General features: G+C 41.1%; 1 protein-coding gene across 4 annotated transcripts in view; it reads right to left on the bottom strand.

Moving 5' to 3' along the window:
- The window catches only part of APP (amyloid beta precursor protein), a 295324-nt gene extending 270803 nt beyond the window's left edge, over positions 1–24521 (bottom strand). For 2 of the 4 annotated variants that reach the window (XM_073363091.1, XM_073363122.1), the window contains exon 1: positions 24296–24517. In XM_073363091.1, coding sequence (XP_073219192.1) covers positions 24296–24355 — 60 coding nt within the window. In that variant the 5' untranslated portion in view covers positions 24356–24517. Of the gene's footprint in view, positions 1–24295 lie in introns of all 4 variants that reach the window. The other 2 variants (XM_073363102.1, XM_073363112.1) reach the window with 2 other exon arrangements.
- Positions 24522–25131: the final 610 nt, after the last annotated feature.

The raw sequence follows: 25131 nt of genomic DNA, 5'->3' as shown, positions 1-25131 counted from the left end.
GTTGGCACACACAGCACAGCGTTCAGAGCAGGGCACTGGGGAAGACAACATAATGAAACTTTCTGCATAAAACTGCCTTGTCATGCTGTCACTATATTTCATCTGGCCCATACAAGTAGTTAAGATTTATACTGTAGTGAGAATAAGCGAAGCAAGGAGGAGAAAGATCAGCAATAAATCTATTACAGTTGAGGGTGAACCTCAAAAAGGTTTGGATAAACATTCAAATGTCTGGAGACTTAGCTAACCTTGTTCAGAGCCGGGAAAACTTTGAGTGAAAGCCTCAGAAGAGCATGCACTCCTTGAAAATTTCTAGCACTTCCCACTTCCATTTGGACCAGAAATGCTTTGGGGAAAACTTCTCTCAGCATGGCAGCAATTTGGGTCCTAGTATGCGCCACCAAGTGCGGAGGCATTAAATCAAAGACTGAGTATTCTGTCTATTCCTCCCCAGAACAGAGAGGAATTATTCAAGGCCGATACATGGATTCATATAGAGGTGATGGGATGTAAAGAAATCAAGAGGGAACACAGTCATATGCCAGGTTTCATAACAGGGAAATGCATCTGTTTCTGGAATGGTCTAATGGAACATTAAGTCAAACTGGACAAGACGTCAGGAATGTATCGTAAAAAACAATTCTGCTATGACAATGAGATGAACTTGGAGACCTAATTAGGTTTCTTCCATCTCTCATGCCTGAGTGTACCTTCAAAAAAGAATTAGTTCAGTTAGAGTCTGGTTTATTTTATCTTAACTAGTTTCCTTATCATTACCCTCTCCTCCAGCAGTACACAGCAATGTACAAAGGTAACCGTAAGGAGAGCTATTCAGATGTTCTTCTGTGGCTCTTATTAATACCTATGGGAATTAGTAGTATGGATGCCACCCACGAATTGATTAACCAAGTCTCTTTTGACACTAGAGAGTTTTTTTAAAAAGTCCCCTCTCCCTTCCCACTACACAAAAACGTAACCCTGCTTAAAGCACTGAAATGGCTGCCAGGGCTGAAATGCCATCTACACTAGCAACTCCCTATATTGGGAACACTGGTGCAGGCTGAAATTCCCTGGGATAGATAAGAATTAAAAGTATTTTTTTTAACAAATTCCAGACCTCTTCATGTACAACAGGAAACAAAAAGGGATGTGAAGAATTATGTACTGGAGCCTTGTGAAATAACTGTCCAAAAAGAATTTATATATAAGAAAAGAAGCTGTGATTAAACTGTTTGTCTTCCTTACAATGAAATCAAATATGTTGTACTGCTACATAGGTGGAGAATGACTATTGCCTCACAGCATTCTACATCGGTTATTTGTCAGTTCTTCAACTTCAGCTACATGGATTTTTTTAATGGCAGAAAAAGCAGAATGACTAATAGCAATGTCATAGTGTAAGATGTTTGACTAGCAGAAACTTCAAGAATTTTACCATTTAAGAAGTGTCCTGAACTTGTAGCATTCCCATGCATAAAAAAGTGAAGTTTCACACAGAGAAGTCTTTCTTTCACATGAGGAATTGATGTTTAGGCTATTCCAGCACCGTGCTTAATTATCTTAATGATAGCTTATTCACAGCAATTTTTCAATTCATTTGGGTGCTAAGGGCAATTTCCTCCTATATCCTGTTTTAAATAAAATTACCCAAGGTGGGAGTAGGGGTGAGAGAGAGGTAGGTATTAGGACTAGCAGAGTTTTTCCTTGTTAGCTTCTGAGATACAGTGGCTTTTACTTTGTACGTTTGAAGTTAATAAGTCTTTGTACGTTTGAAGTTAATAAGATCACGTTATTAAGAACACGAATTTGCTCGTTGATGGCTGGACAGAATGCTTCTTCATTTCTTGAGTGACAGTGTAGTCTAGTGAAATGAGCACAGGAGATTAGGAGGCAGAACTCCTGAGCTATATAAACCCAGCTCTGCCAACAGCTCTATATGGCTTGGTACAAGCCACGGAAGCGGTCTGTGTCACTTTATCCATCTATAAAAGTTGGGGTATTACCTCTCGGTAATTCCCAAGTGCTAAAACTGCATGAATGATTAATGTTTGCATGATTTATTGAAATGTAAAATACTACATAACTAACAAGCATCATCATCATCTTAGGTTTCAGAGTGGCAGCCGTGTTAGTCTGTATTCGCAAAGAGAAAAAGTAGTACTTGTGGCACCTTAGAGACTAACCAATTTATTTGAGCATAAGCTTTCGTGAGCTACTTCTCACTTCATTGGATGCATACTGTGGAAAATACAGAAGATGTTTGCTTTTATACACCCAAATCATGAAAAAATGGGTGTTTATCACTACAAAAGTTTTTCTCTCCCCCCACCCCACTCTCCTGTTGGTAATAGCTACCTAAAGTGATCACTCTCCTTACAATGTGTATGATAATCAAGGGGGCCATTTCCAGCACAAATCCAGGGTTTAACAAGAACGTCTGAGGAAGGGGGTGGGGGGGAAGAGGGGGTTAGGAAAACAAGGGGAAATAGGTTACCTTGCATAATGACTTAGTCACTCCCAGTCTCTATTCAAGCCTAAGTTAATTGTATCCAATTTGCAAATGAATTCCAGAAATATTATACTGACAACTGGTCGAAATATTTCTCACCACCACCACCACCACTTTTCAAAATTTTATCCAGCTCGGATTACTTGTAATCATTTATTTTTATTACATTATCAAATTTCCCCACTAATACCTGCACAGTACCAACATTCTAACTTGATTCATGCTTTAATGATCAGTTGTTTAAAATAGCATTTCATCTTTACAGAGAAAGATTTATCTTTGTCCTAGAGAATATGGGTAACAAATTTATACTTTACTACCAGCAATCTAAAAGGTGGAATTTGTGGTTAATATGAACACGATAATGAATTTACCAATGAAACAACAAGTTGGGGCTAGGTATTCCCTTTTTAGCTGTCTCAAGACAGAAGGACAATCTTCCAGATGATTCCTTATGTGCAACCAGAACTGATAACTTGGTTATTCTTGTACTTCTGCCAAAACTCTCCAGGGAGGCTGTGAATTTTGTCGGCATTATTTCACAACTTGCCACTTAATAGTACAATTTGTACAGAACAATTCTGCTCTATCCATATTCAAGAACTTTCTGATTACAAAAAAGTTTGTTCAAAATACTATAAAACATGGACTCACATAGGTTTAAAAAAATTCCTCCTAAAATAGATAAAGTGGAATGAATTATTCACTAACATAGTCAATCTTCTAAATTAAATTATACTTTATGAAAGCTATATTCTTTATATATTTTAAGTATTAAGCAAACATGAAGAAAATAAAATCATAACGGGAAGGTGAAGAGAGATTTCAGTTTGTACATAGCAAGTTTTACTATAGGAAGAAAGTCAGCACATGAAGAGTAAAATAAGAAGCATAAAAATTTCATATTTAGAAAACATCTACTGCAAGGCACTCTTCCTAGGAGAGTAAAAAATAACGTTCCCTAGAGACTAAAATTTGCAAGACATCTTGAGGACGAGAATACCACATATGGCTTAGCAATAATCTTGCATCTTGTTTGTGTGGTTGTCAACTCTTAATCAACTTTCCAGAATATAGGACCATAAATGCAGTGGACCTTAAAAAGAAACACAAACCCACAAGTTTCTAATGAAGATGTGACCAAGAATCATGGACACACAAACAATTCAAGCATGACATCTGAAGTGGGTCAGTGAAACTGACATACTATGTTGCATTTACAGCAGCAGCTGCAGGTAGAAGAAGTCACCATATGTTCAATTAAAGATATAGGTATTGCCACCTACTCTATACCTGCCCACAGGAGCCATCAGTACACACACACACACACACACACACACACGAGATGACGAAGAAACAGTAAATAAAAGCAATTTAACAGCATCAGAGCTACCAGTGGGAGAATGTGTAGCACAGAAAAGTTCTCTGAAACTTTCAATATTTGAACATTTTACAAAAATATTAAAAGTGGGATGATTAGTCTCCACTATATTTTTAGTTTTCTAGTGTTGCTTTTTTTTACATTATATTAAGAACGGGAGCTTTCGGTATTGTACATACAAACAAAACAAAAACAACCATAAAAATTCTCCATCTGATCTTATGATACATTATTGCTAAATGCCATGAAGCTACCACTAAATATGCTCACATCACCAAGTTAACAGAGAAGGGCAGGGGAAAAAAAAGCACATTTCCACACTCCTATTGATGACTGATGCTTAAGGCACATGTACAACTATTAGACTATGGCACTTGTGTCACGTTCTTCAGCATAAAACTCTCGCTGAACCTGAATGAAAGGTAGTACAAGCAGGAAACCGTTAAATATGAACATGCATGGTTTAAGAGTGGAAATAAGAGAGCTTTGGAGGAGGTGAGAAATGTAACTTAAGTGCTATTTTTGATCAGGTAATACCGTACGCCTGTCAGCCCTCAGGCTTATGCCTCCAGCTTGTGCAGGCAAAGGCAAATTCAGAGGTACAAATGAGCCATGCTCCTTTCACTCTTCCCTTAGATAATGGATTTTTAGAGCTAAATTAAGTATTGCTTAATGTGGTTACAGGTTACACAAACTGGAACAATGATAAAGGGTACTATTTCAGATCCTATATGCTACGGATTTGACTGGAATTAGATTCCAAAGAATTCTAGATTTTCTCTCCCCTGTTTCCACCCTCCAGTCTCCATGCCGAGAGAGAGAGAGACTTGCCAAGTTCTAGAAGAAGCAAAAGCAAAAGCACAAGCAAGTTAAATTTTTGTCTCCTCAGAAAATACTGGCAGTTCTCACTGGCAGGTAATGATGCCATCTCCAAAAAAGGAGAGAAAAAACATGAAGGGAAAAAAACACAGGCCTATGGCCAAGATACATTTTTTCCCAAGACGTCTGAAGTTACCACTCACTTAGTATTTCCCTCCAACTTCAATACCAGCTCCCAGTGCTCAGCACTTTTGAAAAATCAGGCCACTCATGCAAATACCTGCATACGGGACTTGGAAACCTAATTTTAGGCATCAATTTTTGCTCATCTTGGCCTATTAAAAGATTTTTAGGAACAACTGAGGTATATTCTACACAAAAAATTCTCAAACTTCTAGTCTGGGACAACAGGAGGCACCATCTACCTAAAAGCTACATCCACTGAAGCACAGTGATTAACTTTAGGAAAACACAATCTCTTGCACATGTTTTTCAGTCAGGATGGTTTATTTCAGATTAAGGAAAAATGGACAGGAGGGAAAGAACAGCCACTCGCTATTTTTTGCTTCTGAACTGAAACACAAAATGGCAGCTATCTCAATACTAGCAGGCAGATACTTCCGTTTTCTGTGTACTGCCTCTTTAACTGTAGAATGGCAACCATTTGCAATCACATAATGATACTTCATGGAGGTAAGTTAACTAGATCATTCTGCCGTGCTACACACTTCCTCTGGTGAGGCTGATCTGTTTTCAGCACAGGAGATGGCTGCGCCCTCTGAGGAATGTTCTTGCAGATCAAATGAAGGAATTAGTCTAAGTCTTTGTAGAGTTTGGCTATGAATTATTTTATCAATCTTTCTATGCTGTCCTTTGTTTACTTTATCGCCCCTGCAAAAAACTGGTATGATACAGACACATTTTTACAGATCTTCATCCACTTGGTGCAGTTCTAATTCTTTTCTGCTATCTAAATTGTGCCAGTTTTTTCTTCCTTCCCCTGAGAATTTTGACAGAAGGTAGACTGAGAAACTTTGTGAGAAAGTGGAATGTAGCTTATCTTTTGGGCTTGGAGTCAATAGCTGCATCCGCTGAAGTGAGCTGTAGCTCACGAAAGCTTATGCTCAAATAAATTTGTTAATCTCTAAGGTGCCACAAGTACTCCTTTTCTTTTTGTGAAAACAGACTAACACGGCTACTACTCTGAAAACTATCTTTACTGGATATGTATTAGCGAAATTCTGTTGACAATACGCCAAATTCAAAAATTCACTGTGCTGTGGTAATTAGTTACAAGGAAAGTCACTGAAAGTAATCTAAGTCACCTAACTTGAGAGGCACTAATGTTTTTCTTGTTAGAATGTGGTGAATGTGGCACTGCTAGAAATCAACATGTGTAGAAATTGATCTTTGAGGTGGGAGTATGACGGGTTCGGTCACAGAGATCCCCTTGGTACTGTCTCCTGATGTGCTGAGATTACGTCTAAGCCCGTTTTCCCTGCCAGCTTGGGATTCCAGAACCCTGTCCTGTTGAGCCAGACACTCTAGCCTGCTATAACACAGACCCAGGTCTGGTCCACCCCCTAAAACTGCACACTTAGGTAACCTGCTGAGCAATTGTAGTTAATCTCCAGCACCCAGACACCCAGCTCCCATAGGGATCCAAACCCCAAATAAATCTGTTTTACTCTGTATAAAACTTATACAGGGTAAATTCATGAATTGTCCGCCCTCTATGTCACTGATAAGAGAGATATGCACAACTGTTTGCTCCCCCAGGTATTAATCACTTTCTCTGGGTTCATTAATAAACAAAAAAGTGATTTTATTAAGTATAAAAAGTAGGATTTAAGTGGTTTCAAGTAATCACGGACAGAACAAAGTAAGTCACCAAACAAAATAAAGCAAAAACACGCAAGTTTAAGCCTAATACATTAAGAAACTGATTACAGGTAATATTTCACCCTCAGATGTTCCAATAAGCTTCTTTTACAGACTAGACTCCTTCCTAGTCTGGGCCCAATTATTTCCCCTGGTACAGTCCTTGTTAGTCCCAGCAGACATCTCAGGTGGTAACTAGGAGTTTTCTCATGAGGTTCTCTCGCCTCCTTTGTCCTGCTCCACCCCCTTTTATAGCTTTGGCACACGGGAAACTTTTGTCTCTCTGGGTCCCCACCCCTCCTTTTAAATGGAAAAAGTACCAGATTTAAGATGGAGTTCATTATCAGGCGACATGGTCACATGCCCTGCGAGACCCCAGCCTCCGTCCTGGGCTGGCCGATATGTACATAGGAAGAAGGTTTGCAAGTAAACAGAGCCATTCACAGTTCATTGATTCTGAAGCATCCTTAATGGCTTCCACTTAATATGTTTACATCAGTAATACAAGTTTGTATCTTATTCTCCTAACTCCAGACATAGAAATAATCCATGCAAGCAAACAGGATGAACACACTCAGTAGATTATAAGTTTTGTAATGATACGCTTTATGCAAAAGGTCTTTTGTAGGGTATTCCAGTTACATCATATTCACGTTCATAAGCATATTTTCATAAAGCATATTGAGTGCAACCTCACAGGGAACTCCACTACTCCTTGCTTAGTTTCCTAGTACAAAAGGAGAACTCTTAGAGCAGAGCAAGGAGAAGATTTGATAGAATATAAAGCCCCAGACACAGTAGTTCTCAAACTTTTGTACTGGTGACCCCTTTCACTTAGCAAGCCTCTGAGTGCAATCCCCCTTATAAATTAAAAACCCATTTTTATATATTTAACACCACTATAAATGCTGGAGGCAAAGCGGGGTTTGGGGTGGAGGCTGACAGCTCAAGACCCCCATGAAATAGCCTTGAGACCCCCTGAGGGGTCCCGACCCCCCAGTTTGAGAACCCCTGCTCCAGAACTTTGCACGGCGACCATACCTGGACATCCTAGAAACTAGATCAGGTCGGTCTCGTTAGCTCCAACCCTGGAGAGTTCTATTAGCTTAACACAGCCAGAGAGTTTAGGGCAAGAGAGAAACCAGGGCTGATGCAGGAGTGCTCACCAGGAAAAATCCTAGTGAGAGCCAGTGAAGGAGAAACCTTGGGCTCTGATTTAGGGTCTGTTTTCCAGTTAAGAATGAAGACTTACCAAGACAAAGTGGAGGGAGAGGGGACTGAGAGTTTTAGATGCTAACGCAGTGTGTGAGAACATGTGTGCTGAAAGCAGAATAGAGACTCTACCCATTCCCAAAGGGGCTTATCAATCATTCCTCTTCCATGACAGAAACCTCAGATAGTGACTTAGTTTACATCTAGGAGAGGAGAAAACCCACAGCACAAAAGGGCTGCAAAACATACAGGCCTACCCTTGCAGAAGAAATAGTGAAAATGTTTGCATGTGTTCTAGCATTATGCCTTAAAAGACAGCTGAAAACAAACTGCAAAAGCCTACAATTTCAGCATAGAAACCCAACTGAGGCTATATCCACATTTAAACCACTACAGCAACACAGGTGCAGCTGTGCCACTGTAACACTTCAGTGTAACCACTCTCTTCAGTGACACGAGGGGCTCTCCTATCGCTGTAGTTAATCCGCCTCCCAAAGAGGCAGTAGCGAGGTCAACAGAAAAATTCTTCTTGCCCTCTCTACACCAGGGGTTAGCTCAGCTTAATCACGCTGCTCAGAGATGTGGATTTTTTACACCCCTGAGCAATGTAGCCAGATTGACTTAACTTTTTGGTGTAGACCTGGCCCGAGTCTTGATGATCCTTTAAGTACACAATACTAAATGCAAAATCTGTATCTGTGATTATAAAACAGATTAAATATATGAATAAAGATAGCCTCTTAATACTCTGGTAATTTTGGTCAGGAATGTAACATTAAAATGTCGGTAGGAAAATCAACTGCAGAATTACAAATGTCACTTACTAACGTGTAAGAGGCAAGGTGTAACCCCTACCTTAAAAGCATTCCTGTTATTTCCATTGTCAAGTTCTCCTGTATTAATATTCCATCTTTTAGCCATCTCTGAATAAAAATTCATTGTTCCAATTCACTTCTGAAAAGCTCTTCACACTCAAAGCAAGAAATTGCTCAATCTCAGCAGCCTATGGTAAATCCTGACTCTTCAGCAATTATTGTAAGCATTTTTAACACCTAATCAAAACAATACAAGCTGTAGAACTACATATTTACAGTGTTCTGCAAACAAAAACTAATCCTGTAAGTGTTGCTTTTGATAAAAAGACTCATCATCACATTCTTTAAAAAAAAGGGGGGGAGGGGGAATAGAACTCTCATAATCCCCTTTTCTCGCCTGCCTTTGTACAAGCTGTTTGCTTATCGTATAATTTCTTGTGGTGAAATGCAGTCAGCATGCTTAGCAGCAGCTCCAGACTGAACACCTAACTGATGTCATGTCCTATGTCCTGTATTCCAGTCTGGGTATTATCAGCAACCTTTACTTTAAAAATAACAAATGTGATCTAATGTAGACTGGCGAATCAGTCTGTGCAGCTTCAGGAACATCTTAAGACAAACGTTGGCTTGCTTTTTAAAAAATGTATCAGACGTCTGAAGGAAATGCAGGCCTAAAACTTTCTTCATGCTTCTTTTGCTTTTAAAAAAAAATTTTATAATATATATATTATATATAGTAGTCACAACATAAAGGGATAAAGATGGTTTCAGCATTCCAGTGTCCTCAGTAGAAGTGGGGGGCAGCCATGAGACCCCACCCCTGCTCCTCTTCTTCGTGCCCAAAGCCCCCCCCCCCCCCGGCTCCTCTTCTTCCTGCCCAAAGCCGTCCCACCCCCACAGACACAGACACACACACACACACACACACGCGGGCGGCCAGGCCAGAAAAGCTGCCCAGGGAGCCTGGGTCGCTGTAAGGAGTCCTGGACCTGTCCCAGGGCTCCCCACAGTGGCCCAGGCTCCCTGGCTGGCTCATGCCACAGCCTGGCTCGGTCAGGGTACCGAGGGGAGGGCGGGGGGGGGGAGAAAGGAGGAAGTGGAGGAGCAGGAGCAAGGCAACTGAGAGGGGCCAGGTCTCACGACAAAGGGGATGCACTAATGCCCATAGCCACGCCACGCCCCCCCCCCCCCGCCCCAGGGAAGAGGATGCGCTTCACGGCAGGGGAGCTCATCATCAGCTCCCCGACGACGTGAAGCGAAGTCCCTGCCTGCCCAAGGCTTGCGGGGGGGGGGGGGGGGGGAATATGGCCCCCTATCTTCCAAACTATACCCATGTTAAAAACTGGGCAGACATAGCCCTTCCACTTTAAGTGTGTGGGCCAAGGCACCCTTAACCCGCCAGGTTCCATCACTCCTACATGGACAGTTACGTTGGACCAGGAGTACTGAATTTCAATTCAACTGGATGCTAGGTGCTAAACTAATGTTTTAGAACACCTAATAATACACTGCATCTTTCATCCATTTTGATTTGCAGATCAGCTGATGCTACAAACAAATGTTTCTTGAAAGAAACAAGCAGAGCTCTGACAACAAAATGAAACTATGCTCATCCTCCCAGACTAGTTCTGCAGTACTTTCTGCATTAGCCAAAGTTAGAGGATGACTCAGAGAGAAATGGGGAAAAAGCAATACCTCAAGCCAATTATTTTTAAACCAAAGTTGGGCAGGTGAGCCATAAGCCAATAGCCTCTAGCTTGTTCTTGCACCAGAAAAATAATTTCACTTTTGATGCACAAATAAGGTGGCAAAAGCAACATAAGCTACTGAATTCAAAATTCCATAAATTCACCTTGTAGTTTTAGCAAATTTAGAGAGGCGGCTGAAGAGCTAAGCACAGAACAACTCCAACAATGGAGAGCTGAAACACTAAAGATACGCTACAATGGAATTTTCAAAACTGGTCTTGTGTCCTTAAAGAAGGCCAGGAAAGCTGTTGTCTCAAGACTGTTTTGTTTTCTTGCTCATATTTTTACTTCAGAAATGTCAATAATGACGTCTAACCTCGCCCAGTTTTGCTGGAGGAATTCTTGGGTGTCCTATAGTAAAGACTTCTCACACCTGAATTGAAGGGTGAACCTTAAACAAAGATGTTCTCTGTCCAAAACCTTTATTAGTCATTGCACTTAAGGATGTGTATTAAAAAAAAACCAACACGTGATTTAAAGAGTGACTAAATGCCTTCTTCTCACCTTGCACTCTTGTCTTGTGATATCATAATTTCACCAGTTTACCAATCACAACAACGTTTTTTCAGATTAAAATTTGAACAAACCTTTCAAGCTGTCATAGTACATCATAAGCGAGCATAAAAGGCCACAAACTTAATTTCCCCCCCCTTTGCAAGTCACCTTTCACTAGATCAAGGATTTGGCTGCCAGCATAATTAAGAACAGTCATTCATTTAGGTATACTGTAGCTTACTGGGAGAGGCAAGTGAGGGCAGCTAGTGCAAGAGTGGCAGATTTGCCAGAAGGTGCAGAGGCCGTAGACCCTAAAATCTTTGCTAAAGAGAGGATTCAAACTCTTCAATCTAGATATAGTGGTTGCATACCAATCTAGGCCAGCTAAAGAGAGCACTTGCCTGAGGACAAATCCAGTATTAAGGAGACAAGACAGTCTACGGACCATAGAGTAAACAACATTAAGAATGCTTTGGGTCAAACACAATATAGCTGACACCACTCAATTGTCGAAACAATTCAAAGGCACTGCATGAGGTGTGTCTCAGGACATTCTTTGGACCACTGTTAGAATCAATTCCTAGTCCCGGTGATAGGTGCTGGCACTGTTGGATGGACTACTGGTGAGGATGTGCCTTTTTATAATTTTTGCTTTTTGATGTCACAAAAAGAGGCAGAAGCTTAAACACATGCCTTAAAATTAGTACTTTACTACACCAACGGAAATTTATAGGCAGATAGAGTGGGTTTTTTTTAAAAATTGGGGCCTATCCAAAAAAACACTTAAGAACTATCTTAAATCTCACTGAGTCTCCTGAATGGGGATGGATTTAAGCATATACTTAAATGCTTTGGCTAAATAAGGACCATATACAGCATGCTCAGAAATATTCATTAAGGCTTATTAGACAGTGTGAAACACTGGACTTACAGCTTAGTTGTATTTAGAGCCAGATACACAAATTATTCTTAAAGGGACCCCAATTTTAATTTATTAATTCACTAAATATATCTAATACTACATTTCATAACTAAATTAATTTAAACCCGTTTATAAAATATTTCAGACAGTTATATTAAGTCATTTAGCAGAAGCCAAAAATATTCCAGAATATGTACTCCAAATGTGACACTGCACTCGACTTTAATGCCACTGAACGTAAGTCCATTCTAATTATTGATTTCATGGCATATTACGACAAAAGTCCTATTCAACATGATAGAGGATATTTAATACACGAAGTGGCTAAAGTCCGAAAAAAAATTGAAATCCGAACTACCTGCTCTATGATCAACACTTTCATCCTCTATGTTGCCAATCATGTTTTCTCATATAAATATGTGCAGTCAGGCAATATCTGGCTTGAACAACTGTTCAAGTGCAAAGACTGCAACATAAATAAATCTTATACAATCTCAACAACATGATTGTGTCGGACTATAGATGTGGGTAATATCCAAGAATAGCTAAAATGATTCAGAACAAAATATCTATGTACAGATTCATAACAAGCAATCAAAAAATATAGCTTTCCCCTTATGCTAGATCACAAACTGAAGAAATGCCTTAGGCTTGTGTAAACTTTACAAAGGGAATGAAATTTATTTTTTTTTAGAAACTCCAGATAACCAGTTTGTCTGAAGTCCAATAGTTATGAACAAAATAATACAGCAGTCATCATGATGGACAGGCCACTGAAACGTTGGGACTGACAATCAATTCAGTTTTCTTAAGACCCAAGGGGTAATTTTAACTCTTGACAACACAGGCTTAACTCCTATTTCAGTCGATGGAAGCTGGACTTGTGTAAGAAAAGGTAACATAGGGTCTTCGCAACCTATGTGCTAACTTCTTTATGATTCCTAACACAAAACTTTCCTTGAATATTAAATACTTTGCTTTAATGGATTTTGTCACTAACAGTTCAAGAAATTCAGCTTTTAATATCTAGCCTGAATTTTGGTTAAAAAGTAACACTCCCAAAATGTAAGACGACCATTTGAATGAGTCTCCATTGTTCTTAAAGAAAATACCTGAACATCTTCTGTGAGCTACAGGATATATTTCTTAATATTAAGCTGAATGCTGATCATATATATATTTTGGCAAATGCAGCCATTTGGATATATAGCTCAACACTCAAGAAGATAAATATATTCTTACGCAGGAGAGCAACAGCTATCTAAACAACTCAAGGAAACTATTTAAAAGAACAAAGTTGGATCAATAAAGATATTACTTCACACACCTTGTCTCTCCAATATCCTGGGACCAACACAGCAAACAAAGAAAAACTGGTTTCAGAGTAACAGCCGTGTTAGTCTGTATTCGCAAAAAGAAAAGGAGTACTTGTGGCACCTTAGAGACTAACCAATTTATTTGAGCATGAGCTTTCGTGAGCTACAGCTCACTTCATCGGATGCATACCGTGGAAACTGCAGAAGACATTATATACACACAGAGACCATGAAACAATACCTCCTCCCACCCCACTGTCCTGCTGGTAATAGCTTATCTAAAGTGATCATCAAGTTGGGCCATTTCCAGCACAAATCCAGGTTTTCTCACCCTCCGCCCCCCCCCACAAACTCACTCTCCTGCTGGTAATAGCCCATCCAAAGTGACCACTCTCTTCACAATGTGTATGATAATCAAGGTGGGCCATTTCCTGCACAAATCCAGGTTCTCTCACCCCCCTCCAAAAACCAGTGAGTTTGTGTGTGTGGTTGTCTTCTGCAGTTTCCACGGTATGCATCCGATGAAGTGAGCTGTAGCTCACGAAAGCTCATGCTCAAATAAATTGGTTAGTCTCTAAGGTGCCACAAGTACTCTTTTTTTTTTTTTTAAATCAGTTTTTCTTAAAGAAAAAAAAAAAAAAAGAACACACAACATTCTTCTCGGGAATGCCCAAAGAGACAAGCCAACCACTGATTGCATGGACCTAAGATGACAATATGTAAGCAGATGGAGTTCCCAACCTGTACAGCAAAGAATCTCACTGGCACTGGATATAGTACAAACTTACCCTCTTCCTGGGGTCTGGTTTCATCTCTAACTCAAAACAGATACATACCTCATCAGTGTATAAAAATGATTTCTATTTTTTATTTAGATGTTGCTAATTCTTGACTAGCTTCCCATTTTATAGTCTTAAATTGCTAAAGTGCTTTGTAGTTGTTTCCTTAATTAGTTTCCTGTTAGCAGAATTTCAGATTTCATATAAGAGATTTGTTTCTATCAAGAACTTTCAAACATAAGATGCTCATCTATGCTGAAAAAGCAAAGTTCAAGACTTCATTAGCATCTTTACTGAGAGAACACCACAAATTCAAAACACCAAAATCACCATCAAATATCCTGAGCTGTATTTGCAATCAACACTACCTTGCGATAAATTGAACATCCACAAGGCAATAAATCTGAAATGCCTGGACCAGGCTATTCTCCCATCAGATCTTGCAGCTTGAAGTCAATAGGGCTTGTGCTTCTAAGCCAGGTGGCTCTGAAAATCCCAACTTTAACTGACTTTGGGCTTGTCTGCATTGGCACTTTACAGCACTGCAACTTTCTCCCTAAGGGGTGGGGAAAAAACCATCCCCCGGAAAGCTGCAAGTTTCAGCACTGTAAAGTGCCAGTGTAGACACTGCACCAGCGCTGGGAGCTATTCCCCTCGTGTAGGTGGGTTTTTTAGGGCACGACTACACAAGCCACATTAAAGTGCTGCCGCAGCAGTGCTTTAACACTGCCAGTGAAGACATGCCCTAAATATGTGTTTACGGAGTCTAACATTTCAGGTCTTGTTTTATAACAGCTGTTTTAAACGTTTGTTTTTTAAATAAAGTCTGGACTTCTCGTTGTTAAAAATAAAATCGTTTGCAAGTGGCAGGTTTTATTCTATGAAAAAAAGCTTTTAATAAAAATATGATTTTAGCCCTTCACAGTGAGAACATTTATGCACATGCTTAACTTTAAACACCATTTGAAGCCAACAGGACTATTCATGTGATTGAAGTTACACACCTGATTCTTTCTGTGTTTGCAGGCTCAGTGCCTTAACTGTAAATATTCTCTCCTTGCCAACAGCCAATTTATAAAATTCAAACACATACGCTACCAAGTGGTATTTATAATCATTATAAATGTTAATCTAAAATAGCACAAATTTTCAAATTAGTTTGAGCCTCAGACTCATTTAAATCCATTATTTTAAAAAATATCAAAATACATTAAATCATCACAGTAAATTGCCTTGATTTAAATTGCTCCACCTTGTATCTCTGCCTAAGTTATCCCCCAAACCTTGGCTATTCCTAGGATTTCTTTGCAAATACTTCCGTCCCAGACCTTAGCTCCCTTTTCCTTCACTTCAAACTTCTTTATAATCAGAGTGGAGTTAATGAATCATGTCTGCTACAGTGAGTCAGCAGGAATCAGTCAGCCACTTTCTGCATGGTTCCAACACTTGCTAACAGCATGGATCAATAGAAGAACCTTACCATTCCATCTACAGCATGAATTATGAGCATTCTAGCACTCTCCTGTGAAGTGTCCAATATTGGCAACTGCTAAAAATATGATCACTAGTCTGATCCAATACGACAATTCCTATGCAAAACTTTGTTTTAATGTAGGTTCAAATGGCAAGGAGATCCTCTTAATTATAACTAGTCTAAGACAGTTTCATAAAAAACAGTTAAGAGCTGTGACATCTTTCTGAACAGATTTTGAATGGAAGATTACCAATTTAAAAGCACAAAACAATTCTGGGGCAAATAAATCTATTACGTGGTAGTGAAAACAGCTGTTTTGTTTAGAACAAACATTGCCTGGAAGTCTTGAAAATTAACAAGGCAATGATTTTCGCTATCTAAACAGAGAGCGGCTAAAAAGGCAGGACATTTAAAAAAAAAAATACATACTGGGTCCTTTATATGTCTTCAGGTTTTTGAGCATTTAGGCTTCAGATTTTCAGGCTTTTCTCACAAGGAACAGAAACTCTCTTTTTAATTAAATCTGAGAATCTCACATAATCACATGACACCAGGAGTTGGGACTTTAAGAAAGATCAAGTAACTTGTGATAGAACTCCAAGAGTTGGCATAACAAACAATGACAAGTAAACTGGAGACCTAAAATTCTCAGTTTTAGTGGTCTGTTATTGATAACAATATACAGTTTTATAAACACCATCCTTTCAAGGATAATAGTGCAATGGCCCAGACAGCTGAAAAAGTTATCAGAAGGTCTCAGTGGATGCTCCAAAACACTAAAGAAAATTGAAAATACTGACATTAAAAAGCAATTTTACTCAGCTCTGGATTAAAAAAGGTGGGGGAGGGCACGCCACACGTAGTGGAACTGCAAAATTGCAGAAAATGACACTCAAAACTATCTAGTATTAGGATAGCATGCTATTACTGATCTTGATGAAATGTATTAAGAAATACTGCAAACCTTCATGGACTAACTCACAACTCATATTATAAGTCAATTACTATTTATCCACAACCTGGACTAATTATTTCATGTTCATTTATAATACCTATAACTATTCTGGTTTGTTTTTCTTTAATTCCTGACTATCAGTCGTCTTACAACCACTGATTTCTTTATCCTCTCTGACTTAACATACGGTCATTATGATTGGAGGTGTCTTTTTCCATTCCAAATTATTCCTGCACTTCTTTTCTGTAGTTTACTTTCCCCCAAAACAATGCTGTATTTCTGTGCATATATGTATGCTTGAGAGAGAGAGAGAGAGAGAGCGAGCAGCTTTCCGGAACATACTATTTTCTAAGATTTGAGGTGAATTTAAGAGATGAAAATAGAAACTAACAAATCTTTAGCAACTAATATTATTACTGAATCATTTTGCCATTTAAGAAAAGAAAGGAGCAAGTGGATCTTTTTTGGCAAGATCTCTTTTATTGATGCAAAGACATATGGTCATAAGCAACTGTATTATCATAGGTTTCAGAGTAACAGCCGTGTTAGTCTGTATTCGCAAAAAGAAAAGGAGTACTTGTGGCACCTTAGAGACTAACCAATTAATTAGAGCATAAGCTTTCGTGAGCTACAGCTCACTTCCTCAGATGCATATCGTGGAAACTGCAGCAGGCTTTATAATATACACAGAGAATATGAAACAATACCTCCTCCCACCCCACTGTCCTGCTGGTAATAGCTTATCTAAAGTGATCATCAGGTGGGCCATTTCCAGCACAAATCCAGGTTTTCTCACCCTCCACCCCCACACACAAATTCACTCTCCTGCTGGTGATAGCCCATCCAAAGTGACAACTCTTTACACAATGTGCATGACAATCAAGTTGGGCTATTTCCTGCACAAATCCAGGTTTTCTCACATCCCCCCCACCCCCATACACACACAAACTCACTCTCCTGCTGGTAATAGCTCATCCAAACTGACCACTCTTCAAGTTTAAATCCAAGTTAAACCAGAACATCTGGGGGGGGGGGGGGCGGGTAGGAAAAAACAAGAGGAAACAGGCTACCTTGCATAATGACTTAGCCACTCCCAGTCTCTCTTTAAGCCTAAATTAATAGTATCCAATTTGCAAATGAATTCCAATTCAGCAGTTTCTCGCTGGAGTCTGGATTTCAAGTTTTTTTGTTTTAAGATAGCGACCTTCATGTCTGTGATTGCGTGACCAGAGAGATTGAAGTGTTCTCTGACTGGTTTATGAATGTTATAATTCTTGACATCTGATTTGTGTCCATTTATTCTTTTACGTAGAGACTGTCCAGTTTGACCAATGTATATGGCAGAGGGGCATTGCTGGCACATGATGGCATATATCACATTGGTGGATGTGCAGGTGAACGAGCCTCTGATAGTGTGGCTGATGTTATTAGGCCCTGTGATGGTGTCCCCTGAATAGATATGTGGGCACAATTGGCAACGGGCTTTGTTGCAAGGATAAGTTCCTGGGTTAGTGGTTCTGTTGTGTGGTATGTGGTTGTTGGTGAGTATTTGCTTCAGGTTGCGGGGCTGTCTGTAGGCAAGGACTGGCCTGTCTCCCAAGATGTTCCACATCTCAGTTATATAAAAGGTATTTATAACTGAAGTTTAAAAATAATTGAAGTTTGCTGTTGCCGTAAACACACAATCAACCACAAAGTTTCTGTCTCAAAGCTATGCCATTGCATCTGAGAACAAGAGCAAGCATGGAAGTGAAAGAATCAGAAAAATAAAACAGTTCTTTGGTTAGCCTATGCTCTTGGGCTAGGTTTTAATTACAAGGTTTGTGATTCTTTAATATTATTTTTTAGAATAAAGCAGTCTCTCTCTTCTTCAGCACCAGCCCTCTCCAGTTTCCCATTCAGCTGAAAAGGTAACAGCAAACGTGCTTCAGGAACACCAGATGATGCAACCATAGAGCTTTGAAATAATCTCCAGTGGCTGGCCTATTTCTTTTGCTCATCTTTATTCAGTGGCTGAGCCAACTTCTAATTCTAATTTCTGAAAGTGGGAGAGGAGAAAATGCTCAGGAGAAAAAAAGGATAGTCATATACTAGTGAGAGACAAGGTAGGTGAGGTAATATCTTTTATTGGACCAACTTTTGTTGGAAGGTATAAACTCTCAAGCTAGAGAGAGCTCTTCTTCTGCTAGTGAGTTTCTTAACCATGAAAAACTACATTACCCAAACTTAACTTGGTCCTATAGGCCATAATTCTGTTGCCCCATGTTTGTAAAATTCTAAGAAACTAAGTTTACTTATAAGCCCAATAGTTAGAGACTGGCTGATGCTCCAAGACTTAAAGATTTATGTCCCTTCAAAAGGGATTACTTCTCCTCAGTACTTTAATTTAACAACTGGATATTCTTGTTATCCATGTGAATGGATAATTCTTTTCTGAATCCTCTTAAGACTTTGGCGTTGGTTATATATTGTGTCAGTAAGTTTCAGAGTTTAACCATGAATCATGTGGAAACATATTTCCTTTTACTGGATTTGAATTTACCACCTTTCAAAAACATAGAGTGTCCGCTACTGTATATTCTTTAGACAACTGCAGTGTCAAAATGATCACATTTTATACAAAAGAGATACGTTTTTAATTCCAGCCCACTCTCTAATCGAATGCTACAGATTTGATCTGTGAGCTGTCTGTGGCAGGGACTATCATTTCAATTTAATTTACACTTTTCCTACATTACAGATTTGTATATTGACAATACAGCCACTTCATGGAAATGCTCAGGGGAAAGGAAAGGTTTTAGAAACTGGACATGATGCCACTGGAGCTTTTTGGAACCAAGCCGAAGGCGGAAGCTGTTCAGAATCATGGGATAAGGATGCTAGGCTGGATGTTTCTGCTAAACTAGCAGAAATGAAGTTGTTAGCAATACTGATGATTAAATTGCCATCCACAGGTTTCAGAATCAACAGCACATTAAGATGTAAGGGTTGGTTCACTTCATTGAGCTATTATTTCAGGCTGTCTGAAAACTCTCAATCAGCACAGCTAGTTCAAGTTCTCAACGTCTTTGGTACTGCCACCAAACTACTAGAAAATATATTTTTAAAAACCATGAAAGCTTAAAATTTAAACAAGTTTGAAGCAAAGTATGGGGAAAAGATAGATGCCTCTGCAAATTCTGGGACTGTAGAATCATACAACTCTGATTATATTCTTTTACTTAACAATAAGAAAACATTTTTTACTTTTCCATTAAAAGTTTCTTTCACACAATATTGCTTTAGGTTCTCATTTTTTGTTTTTCTCTCCAGATGTTGACATTGTTCAGATTGGCAGCAATCTGTGAACTCGTATCATATAAGAACATGTTCCAAAAGCTAACCAAGCTAACAGAAAGTAACACAGTAACAAATTCTTTAATTTGCCTCACTTGTAATCTTCTTATACCAGAGGATTTCTCCAAAATCCCAAAAATTTAAGTCTGCAACTGTGTTATTGGAGTTAAGTGTTAAAAGCATGACAGACAGCACACTAAATGAACATACTACCATACATAAACCCAATTATACTCGTATTAGTAGTTTACTCCTATTCGTTGTATGTTCTTACAATTTACTTAACAAAATACTTATTAACTAATAAATATTTAGTAAAAACCCATATGCAGTGCTAGCAACTCTTCAGATGTTAACTGGGAGAATGTTTTCCAATTTTTGTTGCTGTTGTTCTCTTGATTGGTTTTGTTTTGAGAGAGAGGGGAGCAGGATTGGAATGAAAAACAGCAAAGAATTAAAAATCTCCAGGAAGAATGCGTGCAAGTAACCTTGTTTTCCAATTTTTGTTGCTGTTGTTCTCTTGATTGGTTTTGTTTTGAGAGACAGGGGAGCAGGATTGGAATGAAAAACAGCAAAGAATTAAAAATCTCCAGGAAGAATGCGTGCAAGTAACCTTATATTTTGCAAATTAGGGAATTCTGAATTTTATAGTAAGATGATATAAGGGGAGAAATAACCGACTGAGTAGGTAAATGAGCAACAAACATAATTTCAGTGTAAAGATACTCTTAAAAAAGCCAAACCAACCATTCGAAACGTACTGCAACTTAGATGTGATCCAAATGTTCTGTCGACCAGCTATCTGCAACCAACAGCTTGTGGGCATTATTTCACAGAGATGTTTGAAAACAAACCAGTCAATAAAAATGAAGTTGCCAATTAATCAGTTATACACAATTGCTAAGTTATGAAATTATTTTGTGGAGCTTCATACTCTAAAAAGACTACTGATAGAAGGAAAAATGTTTGTTTTCCTTCAAAGATCTCACATGCAAACTAAATATGCCCCATGTTGAACTTTCACAACTAAATATTTAACAAACACAAATGCAAAGATCAAACACCACAAACCTTCATGAAGCCATGCTATGAGAGTCTGTATCACTCTGGCATAAAGCTTGCACAAAATACTGGCCAGCCAGCACAGAATAAAGAAAGATTATCTGATCGACTGCACAAGCACCCTCTGGCAAAGAATTTGCTTCAAATTCTTGACATCTCACTTTGTATTTCCACTCTCTTTTGCTTTGTTTTATGAAACATGAAGTAATTTATAATCTTTCTCCAGAAAGTGTGTTTCTTAAAAGTCACTATGTTAAGAATTTTGTTAGGTAATAAATGTTTTGTATTTTCATTAACTGCAATAACTTTCTAAGGGCTAACATAAAAAATGAATTAAAGTACAACCTGTTTAGACATCTTAATTTTAGTATTATTAACATGCTAGAACCACCTCACTTGTAAATAACATTGGAACAACTAGAGCATTCAAAACAGAGCTGACAGAAATCTTGATATTTCCACTAATACTCTAATTAAAAAAGAAAATCTCAGCTAATAAAATGAGATTGTTCACTAAGAAATAACAGGAAGACAACTTAATTGTGCCTGATTGTCTGATTTCAATAAATTAACACAATTAGTGGAAACAGATAAAATAGAAAATATCAATTAAAGAGAATGATAATTAGAAGCAGAAATGGCTTTCCAACTATATATATCGCTTGTTCATACTCATGACAATGTTTGCTTAGTGGATCTTACATTCTTCAACACAAGATAGTCACATGGGATGAAACAAGGAAGTTATTTAAACAAGTATAAGGTCAGTGCACTAGTAATAAGAAATGCATTTTTTTTAAAATGTTTCAAGAAGCTTTAGAATTCTCCTCCATGTGCCATTTCAAACGATTTCTCATCCTTGTCCTAACTTCTAATTTCCGGTCACCCACCCCGAAGATTTCTTAAACAAGAACTGCAGGAATTTCTGTTACTTTCTGAATTCCAAAAGCAATTTTAAACTGCAGGAGAAAAACTTCTATTCCTAGAAGGAAGATTTTAAAAGACTCTAAAGCGAGCAGCGAACTCTCAGATAGGAGCAAATATTCTGAAAATGCAGAATATCACTCTTCAGCAGAGAGCACTAAAAGGATGGGTGAGGGAAGGGCCCCTAAAACTAGACAATTAATCTTTCCCACAGAAACACAAAACTGATAAAAAATCCAAGACCCTGATTCCACAAGCACTTATACATGTAAGCGGGACTAACTCACCGTCTTCATGTAGAATTATTCACATGCATAACTGTTTGCAGGATCAGAACCCAAGACAGTATTGCAGCAAAATAAAGGTGTAAAAAATCTGCCCTCTTCTTCTACCTCCTGTTTTCTGTCTCTACGTGTAACCTTATTTTAGTTTTCACTTAATAGCATCTAGGTGGAGATTTAACTCATTCATATTTAAAATAATACTGGGTTGAATCAAGTGGACAGAACCCAAACCATTTAAAAATTAATCCTGCAAGATTCCCTGAGATCACTCTCAGTTGTAAGCACTCCACTCCACAAGAAGCGTTTATTAGATTCAGGGTCTGATCTCAAGCGCCTTAATTTTAAACTCATGGAATAATTTTAACGTTTGAGTTCTATGTATTTTCTTAACTATTTCAGGAGAAGTTTTTAAAAAATGCGTTCCTGCCTCATCTCATCCATCTAGAGTAAGATATTCTGAAGGGCCCCCCTGGGAAATAAAGATTTGTGGTTCATTGCTGAATGGCAGTCTGTAGGTTTTTGCTTGGCTGTTTATACTGAGCTTGCCCTTTGTTTTTATTACACTCCCATTCTTTGAATTCCTCCTTCCTAGCAAGGCGTTAATCGCTTTATTCAGAGAGAGAGAACCTCTGCCTTTGAAGGAAAGATTTGGAAAACAAGAACCGAACAAGATCAGAAGATGACTATCTGTCCTGATTTTGTATGAAGGGGAGCAACGAGGCTGCACTTGCGTTTGTTACCCACTAAGATTCACTGTGTATACGATGAACCCTATTTAAGAAATTAAGTTATGATTCCTTCTCTCTTTTCAGAGCCTCCTCAATTCTAAAGGCGCTAGGACATATTTAATTCTTCTTTCTACCCATCCAAAGTTCCCTTAACGGGGGGAACCCTCGAGCATCTACAAAAGCTCAGCACAACAGCAAAGCTGTCAGACCTTTCCTAAACTGTGCATGGTGCTGGGATGTTTTTCCCAAGGGAACCCTCCCCTCCCCGGAATTACATGGCAACAGTTCAGAAGGGAGAGGGAAACAGAAAGCGTACACGCGAGTATTAGTTTTAACGGGGACTGAGTGGCAGCCCCCCCCAACATCGCGCTGGCTATTTTCCTGCTCGCAGGCATGGCCGTGTTGCATGCAGCACTGGCTGCCTGCTGGGCAGGGACATGAATGGAAAGGAGAGTTGTTAAACACCTAGCGGTGGGAGGATTTCTCCAGGCTGCAGCTTTCATGACAGCCTGTCTTTGCTGCACTGCAGAGGCGCCATCTTCTCGCTCTGAATCTTCGCTCGCCCTGTACCCGCCCGGCCGAGAGAAACCCGCCGCAGCCCGGCTCCACACGCGCGGGGCCGGGGCCAGCGCCTGCCCCTTGCAAAGCCGGGAGAAGGCGTCTCCTCCCCGCCCACCCCCCAGCGGATGTCCCTCGCTCCCAGCCCACCTGAGCAGAGCCCGGGGGCATGAAACCCCCCCGCTCCCGGCCAGGGGCAGGCGGGGGTAAAGCAGCCTCTCCGCGGGGACCCGGCCCGCAGAGGCCGGGGAAGGGGCAGCTCCGCCCGGCTGAGGCGCCAACCCTTTGTTCCCCAACAGCTGGGCGAGAGGGGATTGCCCCGGGCTCCGCCGCAGCGCACGGACCCCAGCAGCAGGCGCCTCCCCGGGGGCCCTGCGAGGGACGCTCGCCCCCCACTACTCATCGCCTGCACCGCAGCGGGGGGGGGGAGAGGGGAGACAACCCACGCCGAGGGGCTGCGCCCCGCGCTCCCCGAGAGAGGAGGTCTCTCCTGCCCCCGCCCCGGGGGCAGCACCGCTGAAGTTAGCCAGGAACAAGGCACCGGGCGTTGCTCCAAGCTCCCCAGGCGTCCGTGCGCCGCGGGGCATCCCCGCCGGAGGGGATGCACGATTGTTCCCTCTGCCCCCGCCGAGGAGCACCCAAGCCCCAGTGCACACCGCCCGCCCCCCTCCGGTAAGGGGCGGGCATTGCCGCCTCCGGGCGATGTCTCCCGCACCCCCGGGGCGGAGAGCTCGCACACAATGAAACCCAGCAGCGAGCCGGAGGCGCGCAGGGGCTGCGGTCGGTGCACGGCACTTCGCAGCTTGCTTCCTCCCACCCCCCCAACCACTTTTTTTTTTTTTTTGTTCCCTGCACTGCTCAGCTGGAGAAGCCCATTGTTCAGCGGTGGGAGGGAGCCTGGCCACGGAAGGGGCTGGGGGGAGCCCAGCCCCTCCTTTCGGGAGACAGGCAAGGGTCCCTTCGCCCACCTTTCCGGCGCCTGGATGTGGCCGAGCCACCCGGCGACAAGGGCGGCTCTGGGCTCTCCACAGACAAAGGCTCTGGGAAGCCGAGCAGGAGGGAAAAGAGTGGCAGCCCCCCGCCCGCCTGCCCCTTACCTCGACAGCCCGGGCCGTGCAGGAGCAGGCCAGCAGGAGGAGCGCTAAATGGGGCAGCATCGCCTCGGGGGGGACGGGGGACCGGCTGTAAATCCGCGCGTCCGCTACCAGCCGCCGCCGCCGCCGGGGGATCGGAGTGAGCTGCGGCAGCACCAGCCGAGCTCCGGCGAGAGCGCGAGTCAGCTGATATCCCAGCCCACCCAGAGCCGCGGCAGAGGCAGCGCACACACCCCGGGGAGACCCCTAGCGGAGGCGCGGGGAAAGCGCAGCCGGCCCGGGCCCGGGCCCAAGCCCAAGCCGACTCCCTGCCCGCCGAGGCTCGCAGCCACAGAGCACAGTGCACGCCCGTCTGTGTTCCCCCAGACTGGAGGGGAGCGGTGCCTCTGTGCGTGAGACCGGTGTCAGGCCCGCTCCTCTTCTGTATTTCCTGCACGATGCAGGCGGGAGCTATTTTTAGGGACGGCAAACCTCCTTTCTGTTGCAAAATGTAGCACTGGAGACGCCGAGCTCTGCCTGCCTCGCCTCACCCCTCTGCTGAGATTGCTGTCAGACCCGCTGCTTGCGCCACAGCCAGAGAGGCAGGGCGCCTCATTTTAACGAAATTCAATCCAAATAAAAGACAGCTGCTTCCAAGCTCATGTCGGAGGGGCAGCAGTTCTTTATGTCCTGGAGCCCATCTCCTAGGACCAAGAGTTCAGGCATTAAACTGATGCTGGATTTGTATTCATGCTTCGTAACTAGAACATCTTTTTAATTGCTCTGGGATCACTGATATTTTCCTTGCTCTGAAAGCTATTGTAATTCTCTGCCTACAGCAGTTTCTGCTGATATCTTTT

Source organism: Lepidochelys kempii, chromosome 1 (genome assembly GCF_965140265.1).
Source record: "Lepidochelys kempii isolate rLepKem1 chromosome 1, rLepKem1.hap2, whole genome shotgun sequence".
Lineage (NCBI taxonomy): Eukaryota > Metazoa > Chordata > Testudines > Cheloniidae > Lepidochelys > Lepidochelys kempii.
This window is presented reverse-complemented; position numbering and strand designations above follow the sequence as displayed.